Genomic DNA, 18680 nt, shown 5'->3' with positions numbered 1-18680 from the left:
TAGTTTTAGCTTCTCTTTCTTTCTCTCTATGTCTATGCAGACACAGAGTTGCTGCGTCTCTCTCTCTCTCTCATTCTCTTTTTTTTAAATTATTTTATTTTAAAACTAAATTATTAAAATATTATTATTGAGCTTTCTTGTTGGCTGAATGCTCAGGTGGGCCCAGTCAGGCTATTGGCCCAGCCTCGACATTTTCGTGGTCTGCACTAACTTGCCGGTTTTGGCTCTACAATCCATGAATATTTTATAATAAATAAATATAATACGCTTAAAATTACAGAAAAATAATTATATGAAAAATAACATATCAATATTGTTCTTCAAAACTAATACTAAAGACATATTGGGGAAAATAATATTTTATAATAACGGACGACAAAATTATGATTTTAATTAATTTTGCCTCGTGTCTTACGGCACAGATTGGATGTTAATTACGAAACTAACATCGATCAAGATCATGTTTTACTTGTTGCAAATTGAGATTAAGTCGGTTTAGTTTTTTTTTTAAATAAATAAACTGAGGACCTTTGCCATTTTTTACGTTTTTTTCTTTAACAATCAACGAATGGAATATCTCTGTTGTCATGTATATTTTTATGATATGTGCTGAAAAGTAGTTATGATAATTTTGATATTTGGACAAAATAGTTGACAATAATTCTTTGTCATGTATATTATTCAATTCATCAAAGCATGTGTTCAATAGTGTAGTTAGTCACGCAGGAATTTGAATCCTAAAGAATGCACCCTATCACCGGATCAAATAAAATCTATTCATTTTATATTCTTTATTTTTTTTTTTTTAAATATGTGTATGTATGTTTATTATTTATTAAGCATGCATGGACATGTTGCCCTTTGAAATATGGATTGGTTTTCTAAATTTGTGTTTTTAACAAATAAGTTCCTTGAACATTCATTTCATTGTAAATAAATTTTAAATTTCTATTATTGTTGCAATAAACCATTATGTCCATCATTAACAACATTGAAAAGATAAACTGGGTTATAAAGTGTGAGAATTCAAGACGTGTTCTTAATTAATAGTAAAAGGCGAAATAAAAGGTCTAATTTTATTTATTACAAGTTTACAACAATGGTAAGAATTAAAATGTTATTGGAACTAAATAAAAGTTTAAGATATATTTAAAAATAAAAAATGAATAATAAAAAAAACAAAGTTTAAGGTAGTTGTAACTTATCTTTCCTTTTTTTTTCATCTGAATATACATAGTATACGGCTGATAATGTGAGTTTAATTATTATTAAATTATGTCCATTGGATACGTGCGTGCAACTTACTTCAACTTTATGTCATGAGTGAAGCAAGATAATTCTAACCCTCATTAATCTTTTAATAAAAATAAATAAAAACACGTATCTTCCTAATTCTAAGAGATATAAGTCACTTTTATACGCATCCTATAGACTGCGCTTTAGCAAATAATTTAAATGCAGCAAGTGAATTATAATCATCCTATCATTAATTTATGTATGTGAAAAGTTGTAACTTCTATATATATAAGACCATAACATAAATATTTTTTCTTTTTATAATGACATCAAGTTTTGAGGGAAAAAGTTATATCTTATTACAACATCAGTATAATTCTTTATTATTTTAAGAAGGAAAAAAAAAGGAATTTCCGAATTTGAGGGTTCCAAATAGACAAATGATGATTTTTTTAGCAAGAAGAGAGGCATTTACAATTACAGACATTTTTCTTTTTTTCAGGAAAAAGTTTTTTTGGACAACCCAACGAGATGTCTGACTATAATTCGCTGACACTTAAATATTTTATTAAAAGAATATTTGGAATAGAAGAAAAAAAAACTAATAGACATTACGGTCGTCAATGATGTATAGCGTGTTTGAATTCGCGTCAGGAAACCACGTCTTGCTGAATTTGACGCGGAAGTAACATATAAAAGCTTCTGATTTTCACGTTTTGGACGCACCTTAAGTTCAATAAACGTGAATCCAAACACGCTAGTAGTATATGTAAGAAGTTATGACATGGCAATCACGTTCAGTCTAAAGTCCATAAAAGTCGTAACAATGTCTGCAACTCAAACTCCCAACTCATGTAACCTTGTTGTTGTTGGATCGACTCCAACACTGACCCATCAAAAAGTTAAAAGGGATAAAATTTTTGAAAATCTTTCAAGTTTTTGTTTCAATTTTTTTTATAAAAAAATAATATTTTTTATTCTGTATTTTAAAAATATTAAACTTTTGAACATTTCTAACATGAAACAGTTGAACCAATGCCTCATCCATGAGACAGTAAAATGACTTACAATAGCAAGTTTTCCAACTTGTTTATAATTATAAAATAGTCCTTATGCTAAATAGTTTTATGCCAGTGGACGATCGGAAGGTGGCGGTGGATGAGGGAGGTGATGCGGGGGTGGGGGGTGAGAACCAGGTGGTGGAAGTGGTGGTGGCGGCGGTGGCAACGGTGGTGCTGGGCACCGTCGTGGGTGATGGCTGAAAAAACCCTAGCGATTCCTCTCAGCAAGCAATGGACGGTTAAATCCGCTGCAGCGGTTCATGTATTGGCGCGGTTGGTGCTTGGTGACGGCTAACGCCGCTGACATCAGCATCGACGACCGGTTTCCCCATGGTGGAGTCAAATCCAGTGGGAATCCCGAGCATCTTCATCATCTCCACCTCGTCCTCGTTCCCCTCGTCTTCTCCTGCGCCTCCGTTCTCCTTTTGCTTATGCTTTTGTTGTTGCTCCTTCACGATGCCTTCCACGAAGTCTGACACTGCCTTCTTTGTCTCCTTGTGCTCCTCATTCGTGAAGTCTCTCCGGTGGCACTTCCGCAGCAGGTCGAGGGAGGGAGTTCGGTGGTGGCGCGGCGGCGGTGGGAGCGGTTGGTGGGCGAGGGAGAGCGCACGTGGCGAGAGTAGCTACGATCAGGCGAACGCGATCGGGATCTCTTGCTACGAGCTCAATCACGATCATAGTCGCAGTCATGGTCGTCCTTGTCTCGTCTTCGTTCTCTGTCTCTTTCTCTATCGCGAGTTCTGTCACGGTCACAAACGGTGACGACGGTGGTGCTTGGCGCCGTGGTGGGTGGCGGCCCGTGGGTGAGTTCCTACGTGGGGTACTAAACTCAGGGGCTAATCTGCAAAACATAAAAACCATTTTTTCCAAGTTACAGATAACAAATATGAATTGTTGATTATTATAATATTAAATCTAATGGTTAAAAATAATGTTTCATTCACGTAACACATTATTTGATACTTCATGTTAGAATTTTCGTAAACTTCTGAGTTTGATATCTACAAAATACACTCTTGAAAAAGAGCGAGAAGTTTTGAGAGTGACCAAACCCTTAGAATTGAAACATGTAAAAATGCATTACCTGGTGTACCATTGAGGTCAAAGACCCTAATTATGATAGTACTTAAAAAAATAACTTGAATTTAACTTCTTAAAATTAACTTATTTTCTTTCTGTGTATTTAACAAAGTTTAAGTATTTTAAAATAAAAAATAAAATTAATATTTTAAAGTCATCAACAACAATCAAAATTTAAATTTTTTTAAAGACTAGAAACAGTACTAACCGAAATTAAAAACTTAGATTTGGCCATGGTAATTCTCCATTTTTTTTTCTATTTTTGTGTATTGGAGAAAACAAACGAAATGAAAATAATATACATTGCATGCAATGTATAATGAAAAGTATCATTTTTTTCAAAGAATAATAAATATAGTGGTAAAATAAATAAATAAATAAATATTCTTCTGCGATTAAATGACCGATGATTGTTTATAAGTTAATCACAAATTTTATTTCAATTTTAACATATAGTTATCAAAAGTATTTAATATAATTGTTATGAATTTATAATGGTAGAGATTGAAGTACAATGTACAATGATATTATATATTTGAACTTTGTTGATGTTATTATAAATAAAAAATAAAAATGTTGAAATTGGAGTCTCAAAAACAAAATAATATATATATATATATATATAAAGAAAAAAAAATATAATACTATCAAAGAGTGTTAGTGTAATGTCATGCATTTTTTCTCTATTTTCTTTATTATTTTTTGTTTCGTCATATTTCTCTTATTTTGTGTTCAGTTTTTTTTACTCATTTGTTATATTTACTTTTTATATATTGTAGGAGTGATTATATCATTATATGATTTTTACAAAATTGTGTTTTTAATTCTTCTAATTATTTTCTTTTATAATCTAGTTTTTTTTTTCCGCCAAATAATGTAGTTGTTATATGTTTAATTCTTTTGCTTTATATTAGTGTATTCATTGTATTTAAATATTTAATTTTTATAATGTTAGCACTATAAATTTATTGTATTTAAACTTATAAAATAAGGTTACTTTCCTTTTGATTCTCTTAAGTTTCGTTATTTTCAATTTGGTCTTTTTTTTCTCTCTATACTTTTCTATTTTTTCTTATTTTGGTCGTGTAATTTTTACGGTTAGGTTTAACATCCAATGTGATGGAAAAAACTGAAATAAAACAAATTTTTTTAAGGACAAAATTATTTTTTAAAAGGATGAAAAATAAAAAAACTCTATTTTTTAGGAACTAAAAAGTTGTTTAAGCCTAAATATCTTATATTGTGGTAAATGTTATTTTTAATTATTGATATTTTAAAAAATATTGAAATTCAATTAAAATTAAATATGAAATGAAAAATCAAAAGAGGCAAGAGATTAAGAAAATGTTAAAAATTTCTAAAAGTGTTCTCTTTTAAAAATAACTACCAATGCTCTGGTCAATTTAATTATATATATATATATATATATATATATATATATATATATATATATATATAATAACCATTTTAGTGTGCATATTTTACAGGTAGATGTTTATCAATTATAACTAAAATTTATATTAAATTATATATAACTAAATAATATAGTTAAACATATATAAATAATACCTAAAATTTGTATAAATAAATTTTTTTAACATATAAAAAATTATATTGAAGATAAATATTTTATATTATAGTGCAAAATTATTTTATCTATTGATAAGTTATTTTAAAATATTAAAATTTAATTCATAAATAACAAAATAATAAATTAGATAAGAAGTTCAAAAAAATCTTTAAAAATACTTTCATAAAAGAATAAATTATTAAAACAAATATAAGAAGAGTTTATATGAATTTTAATTATATAAAAACAAATATTCACACTGTATAATATACATACTAAAATACAAGTTATAATTAATTTATTAACATATTTAATTATACCATCATACATTGTTCCAAATATTATTTTTTTCAAAACTAATAAATAAAAATTACAATATTAAACATTTAAAATATTTTTTATACTAGAGAAAATTAAAATTTTATGTTTAATACACTAAATTACAAAAAAAAAAAAAAAAGGAAAAAGAACTCAAACTCGTTAAAGGTGATCTAATAATAAATTTTTTAAGTAATTTGTATAAAATTATATATTAAAATTTTGTTATATATATTATATATATTTATTTATTTAAAAAAAAAAACTCCACATCGTCTATGTTTATGACAAGAAATTGCGGGAAAAAAAAGAAAAACCACACAATAAATTATATTTAATAATTAAAATTATAAGCCGTAAAAACAAGAAAACTTCCATTTATAGTTATAGATAGATTAGAAGCACGTTTTTTAAACCCTTCACAGCTACGAAAGAAACCGTTGGCAAAGTGCAAATTCGTAGCCTCTCGATTAGATCACATGGTTGTGTCTCCTACCTAGAAGACCTTTATTTTTCCCTTTTACCTGTATGCCCCATAAGATAAATAAAGTATCCAAGTCAATCTAGGTTCTTCGGCTTGATTAATTGTTTTGAACTTTTGGGGTGACATGCTAAACTTAATGTATCAAAACTATTAATATTAACATGCAACCATCCGTCATCCATATGGTGATTATACTTCATGAAATCATCATTAACAATGGATATTAATCTATTAGAATTATAAAAGTTTAATTAATAAGAAATTTATATCTTGATCACGCTTATTTCATAAATGCGTGCAATTCATAATCCATTCAATGCATTTAAGCCAACATTCATTAAAACATTTCCTAACTTCCCTTATCTTAAATTCTAACCACCAAGATGAAGAAATAAAAAAGAGGGAGAGAAGAACTTTGAGAAATTCCACACCTACACCAAATCCTTAGCTCCTACTGCATCACTATTCTAAGGATCAACAAAAACTTCTTACGTCTCTAGGGAATCTAAAAAGAAGATAAGAAGTATCAAGACTATAGAGTTTCTCACTCTACCTTCTCTTTAAGGTCTATGAGAATTTGAGTTTACAAGACTTAATTTTCAAAAGAAACCTTATATATCGTCTCCCATCACGGTCAACTAAACTTCTAGTTAAAGACTTTTATATTCACCTAACTCAACCTAGGTATAATGTTATAGTAATTAAAGATTAATCTTTATTTGTTGGACATATTTTTTGTTGAGTTAGTATTATTTTAACACTTTTCGATAATAAGTTTGTTGGCATTATTTGGGTAATTGTGCTTGACGTATTGTTTGTTGCGCTCGTTGAGCTGATACAATTTTGTTCTTTAAAAGGTACATTAGGGAGTTAAGGAAGGTGGTGTTTATAAACTACTTTTGACTTCGATTCCTAAGTAATGTAAAACATTTAAGCATATTGGAACAAGTCCCCAATTGAGAGGCTAAGGGACAAGAGTGACTTGCGCCTTCCTTCTAGTGTCAATGCTTTGACCATAAGTCCCTTGACATTGTTAGGATCATCACATTTATTGTTCGTTTTGGTACTCTTTACACTATCACGATTTTGTCCTTAAAAAATGCTTTGGTGGGTTAAAGAGATGTGACGATTATAAAATACCCTTAGTCTCGACTCTTAAACGATGTGAGACTTGTATGCATACCAAAACAAGTTTCTAGTCGATGCTAAGAGGCAAAAGAAGCCTGGACCCTTCTTTTAGCGCCAATGTTTCAATCGTAAGTTCGTTAACATTGCTAGGATCACCGCATTTGAGGTATTGTCTACTTTGACATTCATTGAATTGTCATGGTTTTATCCTTGAAAAGTTAAGTTGAGGGGAAATTATATTTATAAGTTGTCCTTAACATTGATTCTCAAGTAATGTAAAATTTTTAAACATATCGAAACAAATACTAATAGAAATTGATTAGACCATCAAGTCAATTTTTTCATGTCTTACAATTTTCTTAAGTTTTATTTATCATCTTTTATATCTATTTAGTTAAATTCTTTTACATGTAGCTTTAGAAGAAAAAAGAATAAAACAAATCTATCAAACAAATTTATGCTATTTTATTTTAAAAATATTTAAAATCTATTTTTCTAAAGTAATATTTTAAAAGACTCTTTTATTATAAAAGACCTAGTGATATTTAATTAGGATTTTTTAATATAAAAAGTAATTTAGTAGTCAATTAAAATAATTATAATTTTTTTAGGAGTATGTCAAAATTTATTAGTATTTAATTAAAGTTTTTTTTTTTACTTAATAAAAGTCTATTGGTGTACTTGTAGAAAAAAGTGTTCATTCAAAGTTTTTGAAAGTCTTGGTGGTTGTACATGCAAAAAGAACTTTGATACTTAAGTTAGCAAATGTTTGAAACTTAGAATGAACATCCCCTTTTGAAGACAAAGTGCAAAAATATAAATATTAGATGATAGATTACCATTCATGTGAGAGTAATAAAAAATATTTAAAACATTTAATTAATGAGTAACACTTGAATGTTATGTTATGTTTTTTTTTTTTGTATTTAGTGAAAATTAAGTTTTTGAAATTTAAGAAACTTAAATTATCCCATCAAAATAATTAAAATTTCAAATATATCAACGTTTAAGTTTCTTTATCCAAAACACAATTTAAGAAAATTTTTCAAGTAGTTTATAAAATTAGAATGTGAAACATGTCTTCCAAAGTGATAAAAATAGATCTTTGAGTGTGTAATTATGAGAATGAATGTTTGATAAAAATATATGTAACATGAAAGCCGTGACAAAGGCACTGCGAAAAAAGCACAAGATAAGTTTGATGAAGTATCTGTCTAAAGAGGACTAGGAATAGGAACCTGGAACCTGGAACCATGGAACCATGGTTGCTCACTCAAGCTTCTTGCCACCGTCCAGTGAACCTGATCTGATTCCATGCTGTCCAAAACCAAGAACAGGAAAAATAAATAGTAAAAATGTTGGCAAGTAACATTCAATTGAATTATGGATGGTGAGATGAGAGGAACAATCAGCATCACTTTCCTCCTCACTCCTCACTGCTCACTGCTCAGCCTCTCACTCAATTAATAATTATCCATTTCCTACCCTACCCTACTACCCTACAACCAACCCAAGTTTTCAAAAAACAACAAAATAATTTACATAATCTCACCTCATTTAACTCGAGCGCATTAGTTTATCAAGACCAAAAGTTTCACACGTTCCACGTGCGTACGATCCATGAAACAAAACCCTTTCTTTCCAACCTAAGATAAATCAACAATAACCATTCGTTCGCATTTCATCACTATCCCTCACTTCGCTTCTCTAGGATTTCTCCAAATCCTTCAAAACAACAACAATAGTTATAGTTAGTAAAATGATGCCGTCTATGTTGAACCCTTCCTTCTCCACGCTGTTCCCAATCCATTCAGTTCCAAACCCTAACAGGAAAAACAACCGCTGCGCCTCCATCGTGGCGTCAAGCACATCCTCCCAGTCTCCGCCGAACATAAAAGACGAGGCGCGGCGGCACCCGGCGGCGGCGAACAACTTCACGGCGAAGTACGTGCCGTTCAACGCGGGGTTGGACTCGGCGGAGTGGTACTCGCTGGACGAAATCGTGTACCGGAGCCGCTCGGGCGGGCTCCTGGACGTGCAGCACGACATGGAGGCCCTAGGGAAGTTCGACGGCGCGTACTGGCGGGCGCTCTTCGACTCGCGCGTGGGGAAGACCACGTGGCCGTACGGGTCCGGCGTGTGGAGCAAGAAGGAGTGGGTCCTACCGGAGATCGACTCCGACGACATCGTGAGCGCCTTCGAGGGGAACTCCAACCTCTTCTGGGCCGAACGATTCGGGAAGCAGTTCGTCGGAATGAACGATCTCTGGGTGAAGCACTGCGGAATCAGCCACACCGGAAGCTTCAAGGATCTCGGCATGACGGTTCTCGTCAGCCAGGTCAACCGTCTCCTGAAAATGAACCGGCCGGTGGTTGGGGTGGGCTGCGCCTCCACCGGAGACACCTCCGCGGCGCTCTCGGCTTACTGCGCGTCGGCGGGGATTCCTTCGATTGTTTTCCTGCCGGCGAACAAGATCTCGACCGCGCAGTTGATTCAGCCGGTGTCGAATGGGGCTCTGGTTCTGAGCATTGGGACTGATTTTGATGGGTGCATGAAGCTAATTCGTGAGATAACAGCGGAGTTGCCGATATATTTGGCGAATTCGTTGAACAGTTTGAGGTTGGAGGGGCAGAAGACGGCGGCGATAGAGATTCTGCAGCAGTTTAATTGGGAGGTACCGGATTGGGTGATAGTGCCGGGGGGGAATTTGGGGAATATCTATGCGTTTTACAAAGGGTTTAAGATGTGTAGGGATTTGGGGCTGGTGGAGAGGATTCCGAGGCTGGTGTGCGCTCAGGCGGCGAATGCCAACCCTTTGTATTTGTACTACAAGAGTGGGTGGAGTGAGTTTAGGGCTGTGAAGGCGAACACCACTTTTGCGTCGGCGATTCAGATTGGGGATCCGGTGTCGATTGAGAGGGCGGTGCATGCGCTGAGGAATTCGGATGGGATTGTGGAGGAGGCGACGGAGGAGGAGCTCATGGATGCGATGGTGCAGGCCGATTCTACTGGCATGTTTATCTGTCCGCATACTGGGGTGGCTCTCACGGCGCTCATTAAGCTCAGGAACCGTGGAGTTATTGGACCCAGGGAGAGGGTCGTCGTCGTCAGCACTGCGCATGGCTTGAAGTTTGCGCAGACTAAGATTGATTATCACTCCGGGGCCATTCCCGATATGGGCCGATTTGCCAACCCACCTGTTTCTGTCAAGGCTGATTTTGGATCGGTTATGGATGTCCTCAAGGATTTCTTGCACAACAAGTCTCCCAAGTTTAGTACCTCTTAACTCCTCCCATCTTAGTTTCATTTCTATTATTTCTTTCCACTCAACTCTTCCTTCTGTATAGTAGCACTTGCTCGTTACTTGTACCAGAGGTTTTACATGTTTTCTTTCAACTTTCAACTGTAATCACATCAAATAATTCAGCTTTTTCATATAGCTTAGCGTCGCATCAAATGGACATTTAGGATTCGAGTAAGATTTTGTGCAATGGATTTTGCTTTTCTGTTTCCCACAATCGCCTCCCAAGTTGCTATGCTATACTCTTTTATGTATTTTTATCACAAACGTTTTCCTGCTGAAATTACATTCTTGTACAGCTCACACGATCATGCTGCGATGTTCTATTGCTACTGATTATTTTACCATCAAGCACCTTAAAGAAAACAAAAGACTGTGTAGGTCGTAGATTTCATGTTTTGTTTTTTCCAGCTTTTGAAATAAAAATTTTCAAACGTATATTGCTTGATTTGCTTCAATTTAACAATAAAAATTATTTTTATAAATTTTAATATCATCCGTAATCAAGTTTGTAATGATTACCCAATCAAAAGAGATAAAATCAATCACTTGCGCTCTCGATGCAATTTAAGGAAAATAAAACATTCTCAAAGTCGCAATCAGGAGGAGATTTGATACTTTCCCATACGGCTTTATAAAGCAATACCACATATTTGAGCAATGTACTGTCGGCTCGCAATTTTGCTATAAACGGTAACCTACGACTACGAACATCATCTTCCAAGTCAACGATAAAAGAAGAAAGTTTTGTTCAGAAATAATAATAATCGCTTGCCCAATCTACAACACGGTGATTTTGGGTCAGGCAGGATCACACCTATTTATGCTTGTTGGCAACAAAAACTAATTATTGAATGCAATGCGGGCAAAAATAACTAATAAAGGATACTGAATCAAAACACATTCATTTTCTTCAATTCAAAATCAATCTGTAGGGAAAGCATTAATTAATAACATTCCACAAAAAGTAAAAAATACATAGCGCAATATCTAAATCAGGAATAATCATACAGCGATATGCTCTTGTCATCTGATACACTAGCAAGCCGACCACCTCGCACATCACTCCCTCCAGGTGGTCTAAATGCCACACCCCATACCTGGTCTGTATGGTTGCTCATCGTCTGTACAGACGCCCTCATGCTAAGATCCCATAGCCTTACAGATCTATCACTTGAACCCGTGGCAATGGCCGCCCCATCTGGGCTCACGTCCACACACAATACCCAACTAGCATGACCTGACATGGTCCCAACTAACGCTTTCCCCTCAGCATCATACATGTGGACATTACCATCATCCGAAGCTGTAAACAGCAGCCTTGGATCATAAGGAGAATAAACAAGAGATCGCACAGGCATGAAGTGACCTTCAAGGTGATGTAAAAATTTGGCACGTGGCACGTCAAAAACAGAAATGGTGCCATCCATTGAACCACAAGCAAGTCGTTTCCCATCAGGACTCCATGCAACTGACAGAACAAATTTCTTGCTGCCACTCTTGTCCGAGGGCTTGGGTCCTTCTGGACGAGGAATTGATAGAGTCGCAATGATTTGCCATGAGGAAGTGTCCCAAAGCTTGACTGATGCACTACCTCCACCAGCAACTGCTAGAATGGATCCCTGAAGGTAAGGAACTTTGGATGATTAAATAATTATTGTATGATAAAATTAAAGACTCGGAAACAAAATGCTCATTTTCATTAGTATTACAAGGCATCAAGGCAATGAATGATTCCTGCTATACTGTGGAACATGTACAAATTCCATAGACGGGGAAGGGCACGTACTAATGGCGAGTCAACACTCAATAGAACAATATTAAATGGGTTTGGTAGTTTGTAGGGTATGGGGGAATTGAACAAGTCACTCAATGCAATAATGGACTATTTGGGGATTGAGATTTCATGCTTATAGTTACTTTCATAAATCCTTTAAGAATGTTGATAAAAAAATAAGTGGATGATTCATGAGTTTTCTCGTAAATGTTTCACATAAAATTCATCCCTGAAAACTTCACCCCGTGTTTAAGGGTTGTAACAAATGAGCCTAAGCAAGGGGCTTAAAATGATGAATATTAACATGACTGCAGAATCAAACTTCAAAATAATTGTGAAAATCCAAATTACAAAAACCTTTGCATAGTGATAGAGTGGCAACAAGTTCCCATGTGGAAGTGTCCCAAAGCAACAAATGATATAAAGGATTGAAGCTAGGGAACTTTGGTTGATTCAACAAATATTGTATAATATAGAAGGAAAAAATTAAAGACTTGGGATAAAATGCTCATTTTCACTAGTATCACAAGGCATCAAAGCAACAAATGATTTCTGCTATACTGCAAATTCGTAGTGGAACAAATACAATTTCCATACAAAAGCACATACTGACAGTGAGTCAACAAAACAAGGTATTAAATAGTTTAGTATTTTGTAGTGTAAGAATTGGGGAATTGAGCAAGTCACATTATGTACTAATAATGGGCTAGTTGGGGATTGAGATTTCATGCTTATAGTTAGTTTTACACATCCTTTAAGAATGTTGATAAAAAATTAAGAGGATGAGTTTTCTCAAAATTTTCACATAAAACTCATCCCTAAATTTTCGCCCCATTTTCAAGGCTTGTAACAAATGAACCTAAACAAAGGGTATCCTTTGAAGAATATTTAACATGACTGTAGAATCAAACATTTGCAAACTTCAAAATAATTGTGAACATCCAAATTACAAAAACTTTGCATCATTGAATATGGTAGTGGTCTTGGACAGAAAAAAAAGGTTAGAGAACTAAGGATATAATTATATAAAAAGAAACACTGAACAAACCTTCAGTGGCAAGTTAACCAATCTATTTTTTGGTGTACGATGATTGCAACAAAGTTTAAACCTAGGATCTTGTGCAAATGCAAACTACCCAAATCCCCACCATTAGACTGACTCTGGCGAATAATTAATTATAAGTTAACCAATCAAATTCACATGATGAAGAATTTAAGCACGCAAAATTGTCAATGCACAAGTGCCGACAAAAACAATAAAATTGTCAATTTCAACACATGCAACAATTGTTAAGCTATGGCTATATCACAAGAAAAGAATAGTACCACAAAAACCGTTACCAAATAACATAATTATAACAAGCACATGTTTCATTGAAAGTGAATTTTTCTTACTTCAACCAGTAAGTATGGTTATGCTTGTTTGATTGGTCAAAAACACTATCCTGTCGTAAATTTCTTCGTATCAAAAAGCTCTTGTGCAAGAAAACATGCATTCACAATATGGAAATTTCTACTTGCTATGAACTTAATAAAACCATTCCTACAAAACATCTTAAAAAGTGGCAGGGTAGGAAGCACAACAAAACCTTCTCAGTTGCTATGAAATTAAGAATTGCCATTTGATTAAGAAACACCACTTCAATGATCACAAATTTCAACAATCATTGGTAACAAGCACATTACAAATAAAAGCCACAAACATTCAGAATGTAAACAATTTGAGCCCTGATGCAGCAGGACAAGTTTTATTTTTTTTAATTTTTTTATTTTCACTTAGGGTTCACGAAACAATTACGAACACTGGCAGTTCTCTACGATCATTAACATCAGAACTAATCACATGTTTTCATAAAGTACAGGCGAACGTGAGATTTTCATACATTAACAAGTTTCCTTCTCCGTTGACGAAGTTTCACTGTTTTAGGTTTCCGCATTAGCACCAAATAAAAGCGAATCGTTAAGTTTGAGATAATCGTAGGAGGCAAAGTGAGGAAAAAGGCGTATACCTTGGGATCGAAGCGCATTTGCCAGACTTCGGAGGGGGGAGCCTCGAGCGTGGCGATGGTGGCGTTGGAGTCGACGTCGAAGACGCGGACAAAGCTGTCGAGGGAGGAGGAGGCGGCGACGGAGCCGAGGGGGTGGGCGGCGACGGAAGCGACGCCGAGGCAGTGGCCGGTGTTGGTGCGCTCCAAAACGAGGTCGTCGGAGCGCCAGAGCCTGACGGTCTCATCGAGAGAACCGGTGAGGAGGAGCGGTGGGCGGTTGGCGGTGGCGGGTACCCATGTGACCGCCCACACGGAATCATCGTGCGCGTTCTCCTTGGATTTGATTCCACCCAGCTTCATTCTAATTCTAATTGCAATTTGCAAACAAACTCAACTCAACTCTGCTATGCTATGCGATGCTATGCTATGCTAGCTCTTTCCTCACTTCACTTCCTTACTTCTACCGCAGCCTTTTCAACTTCCATGGGCCTCTCTCTTATCCTAGGCCCATTTATATTACCTTTATTTATTATCATTTTGCTTTGGATATTAGGAAATAGGAATTGTAATAGTACAAAGTTCAGGGAATTGGGTAATATCTAAATAACATATACATAGTATTTTGTTTTGAGAAAAAAATTATGCCTAATTTGAGTTTTGTTTTGTTTGCATGTTTTTGGATATTGATAGTGACAGTTCGTATTCATATTTGCCCGACTGAAAATAGGAGAAATATAAAGAGAAAAAATTAAAAAAGAAAGTAATAGAAGTTGTAAATGATATGATAAAAAAAATTACAAGATAAATAATGCTTATAGAATATTTTTTTTTTTATTTTTTTATAAACATTGTACTCATAGATTCTTTGTTGAATAATTGAATTAATCTTATATTTTAAAATGCAAAACAAAAAATGTGAAGAAGAATCCTGTTATCCTACCAAACATTTTTTTTACAAAGTATACAGCTTTAATTTTATTTTAATTAATGAATTATGAATTCTGATCTTGAAGATGGCGAATATAAATAAAAAATTATAAAATATAAAATAATAAAAGAAAATTGATAGGAGGTAGGGCAGAGAGAAGAGGGTACAATTATAATTTATAATTGGAGCGAAGCGGAAAACCCTAGCCAGCAGTGCTCTTTTGTTAAGCTTTAAACCCCCAAAGTTGCAGAACAGAACCAACGTCCTTGCTCACGCAACGCAACTTCAAAACTCAGACATGGTTTGGTTTCAATGCGAAGATTGTGGAGACAACCTCAAAAAACCCAAGTTGTCTAGCCACTTCCGAACTTGCTCCGCCTACAAAGTTCTCATTCAATCCCACTTTTCATTAATCGTCCTTCACAACTTGTTGCGAATTGCGATGCTCATTTTTTTCTCTGTTGATCTGTGTTTTGCAGTTGTCGTGCATTGACTGTGGTGAAATATTTGGGCGCGACACCGTTCAGGATCACATGCAGTGTATCACAGAAGCGGTGAGTCTCTCATTCTCATTTTTATTCATCGTGGTTTGTTGAATGATGCATGAGTCACGTTCCTTCCTTTTTCTTAAGTATAAATAGACGATGTTTTATTTTTTTTCTTATATATCTTCACTTCTTAAGTGCTGGGATTTTGCAAAATGGGTGGTCCCTTTATATTTCTGAATGGGGTTTACTCTGTGCTAGTTCTTTGGTTTCCTCAATGTGTCCTGGGAAGCTCCTTGAAAGTTTCCTTTCACTTATGATTGTCATTTATTTTTTTGATCAATTGGAATCAAACACAGTACTATGGGGTTTTACAAACACATGCACTCTGCGAGTTAGACCTCTTGATTGATTATCATTTATTTCCCCTATTGTTGCTGTCTTCGCTTTTATTATGATCACATTCTACGAGTGAGGGGTGCATTTTTGAGGATAATGTGCACTTATCCATTCTCTATATAGGAGCTAGATTTGTATTAATATGGTTACTTTGTTTTGGCAGCATATTGAATTTTCACTCAAGTCTTAAAAAATATATCTTATTTGCTCTACCTCCTACTTGATAAGATTTAAGTTCTGGAGTTGTTTAGATTTGTTTAATAATATGCCTATTTCTAAGGATAGTGCAGATACTTGTTTCTAATTCTGTTTAGATTTATCATATAGTTAGTTATCTACGTGGACTGCTAGTTTCTCTCTTTCTGTTTTGTAAAGGCTTATAAATAGCCATGCTTGAAGTTTAATAAAGTGAATTACTTTTCAGCCCAATTCTATTTGTTTTGTTTACTGTTCAGCGAAGTTCTTTACACTACTTTTGCTATGATGTCCAGGAAAAATATGGTCCAAAAGGCCAAGGCAAATCTTTGAATGTTGCAACAGCCAAGCCAAATAAGGATAGCAAGGAAAGGCCTGAAGTTGATATTAATGTGGGGTTATCTGAGCGGCCTCCTTGGTTCTGTAGGTATGTAATCTATAATCTATTGGATACAATTTCTAGTACCATGCTAGTAGTCAGTGTATTTACATTACATTACAGATATATGTTTCAATGGTTATAAGAGAAAATCATAATTATCATGGTCTACACATCCTGTTTGTTTTGATCGGAAGACTTCTAAGTTCTTACCTCTTGCATTGTTGCCTTATTTTTTTTGTGGGTTCCTCGGATCATCAAGGTGGTCTTAGTTACACCTTTTTATCCTTCTTTACTTAATATAAGTAAAGGATGTAAAAGGGCACTTAGTTGACTGTGCATCATTTGCCTTTTATTACTGGAGTATGTGAGATTAAGGATGACAATGGGTAGGGTACCACAAAACCCAGACACATACCTGCAGAGCTAGCAACTTTAATGTATGTACACATATCTGTTGGATACTGAAATATGCGTACCTGAATCTGTTACCTGCACTTTGATTAACTTGAATACGGTCTCCATTATAGTGTTTGTTTGACTTGCTAATAAAACATAAATGCTATTATAATACTAATATTAATGATGAAAAATTCAATATAAAAGAGCCTTAATTAAAAATAAAATACAGAACTTAATTGAACAAAAATCAAAGATGATCTTATTCCTAATTATAAATCATATCAAACAGAACTAGTTAAAAAGTAATTTATTGGTTTAATTGGTGTCTTCCACCTCATTTGAACATGCTATTCTGCCTAAGACAAATCTAAAGTATGTTATACTAGAAAGAGGGAGATGTATAGTGCCCAGAATCTTTACCGAGATTGATTTTTTTCTTTGAATTTTACATCACCATTATGGCTTTGTCTGATTTATTATGTTCAACTTATTTGTGGCATTGTAGTCTATGCAATACTAAAACTACAAGTAAGCAAACACTTCTTCTCCATGCTGATGGAAAGAAACACAGGGCAAAGGCCCGAGCATTCCATGCTTCAAAGCAACAACCTGTTGAGGCAGACAAATCTTCCCCTGATGCTAAGGTTGTTGCGGAGACTGCTCCTAATGATGAGGCAAGAGACAACAAAAATGTTGAGCTTCCAAAATTGCCAGAGTCTGCTAAACAAGATAACTTGAAACCAGGGAATGAAATTTCTTCAGCAAAGAAAAAGAGGAAACTTGATGAATTGGAGGATGACCTTGTTAAAAAGAGCAGGAATGACACTTCAGTTGACATGGGAAATGGAGAAGTAATTCAGGGTGAAGAAATAAAAGGAGAGAGCAATTTGAAGAGAAAAGGGATGTTGGAATCTCACTGTACAAGTGCTGTAAAAAATAAGATAAAATGGAAGAAGTTTATCAAATCAGCCTTGAAATCTGTACGTGTTTTGAGTTTCAGAATGACATCCTTTCTTGTTCTGTGCTTAATTTATCTGTGATGTTATATTGATCTTTATACTGCGAGCATAGGGTGTTTATATAAAGAATTTTAAGATGGACTTAAGTAGAGCTTTGGTATCTATAATGAGCTTGCTTAAAATTTCCATTTTTTGGTGTTGGTCTACACGGCAAAATTCCTTAGTGCAATTAAATGTGCTTATTTTTCTGTTTGTGACAGCATCCTGATGGAATTTTGAAGATGAAGAAACTGAGAAAAGCTGTTTTCAAAGAACTGCAGGAGTCTGGCATTGTAATGGATGAAGCTGAAATGAGTGAGGCGCTTGAGCAGAAGGTATGCCATGAGCGATCTAATGGATTGTTGTTTTTGTTAATTTGTCCTTCTAAAATAATGAATGTGTTTCTTATGAAAAATTTGTGCTGACAGATCAATTCCAGCTCCAGATTTGCAGTTGAGAACAAGTACGTGCGATTGCTGGCCAAAGATTGAACTCTAGTTAGCATTCTTATGGCTAGGAGTCCATGCAATTTTGATTTTTATTGATTATCTTGCTGCTTGCTGGACGTTCATTTATAAAAAAAAAAATCCCCATATAGAGAAATTTTGTGAACGGATGCTTTATTAATTGTTGCTTTGTGCAAATATTCTATTATTATCATGTAGGAAAACCAAAGAAAATATTGAGGCAGAGAGATCGATTGATTATTATGTTGAATTACAATCAAGTAGTTGAGATTAGCCGAACATGGATCTAAAATGACCTTATTCTCTTGCGTGAACTGATTTAGCGGTTTAATAATCGAGTTTTCCTTTTCATGTGCCTTTTAATTGACGAAAGTTTATTTAAATCAGATAATTATATTGGTTGGTTGGTTTAGCTCAATTGGTTGGTTGAGTAATGTGTGAACAATGGTAATTATACATAAATTTTGCTTGATATGAGAATTAC

At 34.4% G+C, this 18680-nt stretch overlaps 3 protein-coding genes and 1 pseudogene across 3 annotated transcripts; 2 read left to right on the top strand and 2 right to left on the bottom strand.

Annotated features, from left to right (window-relative positions):
* Positions 1–159: 159 nt before the first annotated feature.
* On the bottom strand, positions 160–3393 carry LOC109807345 (uncharacterized; annotated as a pseudogene).
* Positions 3394–8450: 5057 nt separating this feature from the next.
* On the top strand, positions 8451–10395 carry LOC109808088 (threonine synthase, chloroplastic). The gene has a single exon (XM_020370919.3). The coding sequence runs from the start codon at positions 8637–8639 to the stop codon at positions 10161–10163; it is 1527 nt and encodes a 508-aa protein (XP_020226508.1). The 5' UTR covers positions 8451–8636; the 3' UTR covers positions 10164–10395.
* Positions 10396–11064: 669 nt separating this feature from the next.
* On the bottom strand, positions 11065–14436 carry VIP3 (Transducin/WD40 repeat-like superfamily protein). The gene is made up of 2 exons (XM_020371345.3): positions 13965–14436; positions 11065–11800 (listed from the first exon to the last, which is right to left on the bottom strand). Exons 1-2 carry the CDS (start codon positions 14301–14303, stop codon positions 11174–11176), a joined length of 966 nt encoding a protein of 321 aa, XP_020226934.1. The 5' UTR covers positions 14304–14436; the 3' UTR covers positions 11065–11173.
* A 611-nt stretch (positions 14437–15047) lies between these two features.
* LOC109808955 (zinc ion binding protein) lies at positions 15048–18475 on the top strand. The gene is made up of 6 exons (XM_020372156.3): positions 15048–15256; positions 15351–15425; positions 16247–16377; positions 17237–17711; positions 17951–18064; positions 18158–18475. Exons 1-6 carry the CDS (start codon positions 15170–15172, stop codon positions 18218–18220), a joined length of 945 nt encoding a protein of 314 aa, XP_020227745.1. The 5' UTR covers positions 15048–15169; the 3' UTR covers positions 18221–18475.
* Positions 18476–18680: the final 205 nt, after the last annotated feature.

This window comes from Cajanus cajan, chromosome 5 (assembly GCF_000230855.2).
Source record: "Cajanus cajan strain Asha chromosome 5, NIPB_CcT2T_4, whole genome shotgun sequence".
NCBI classification, from domain to species: Eukaryota; Viridiplantae; Streptophyta; class Magnoliopsida; order Fabales; family Fabaceae; genus Cajanus; species Cajanus cajan.
The sequence above is the reverse complement of the archived record's forward strand: the minus strand, read 5'-3'. Positions and strand labels throughout refer to the sequence as shown.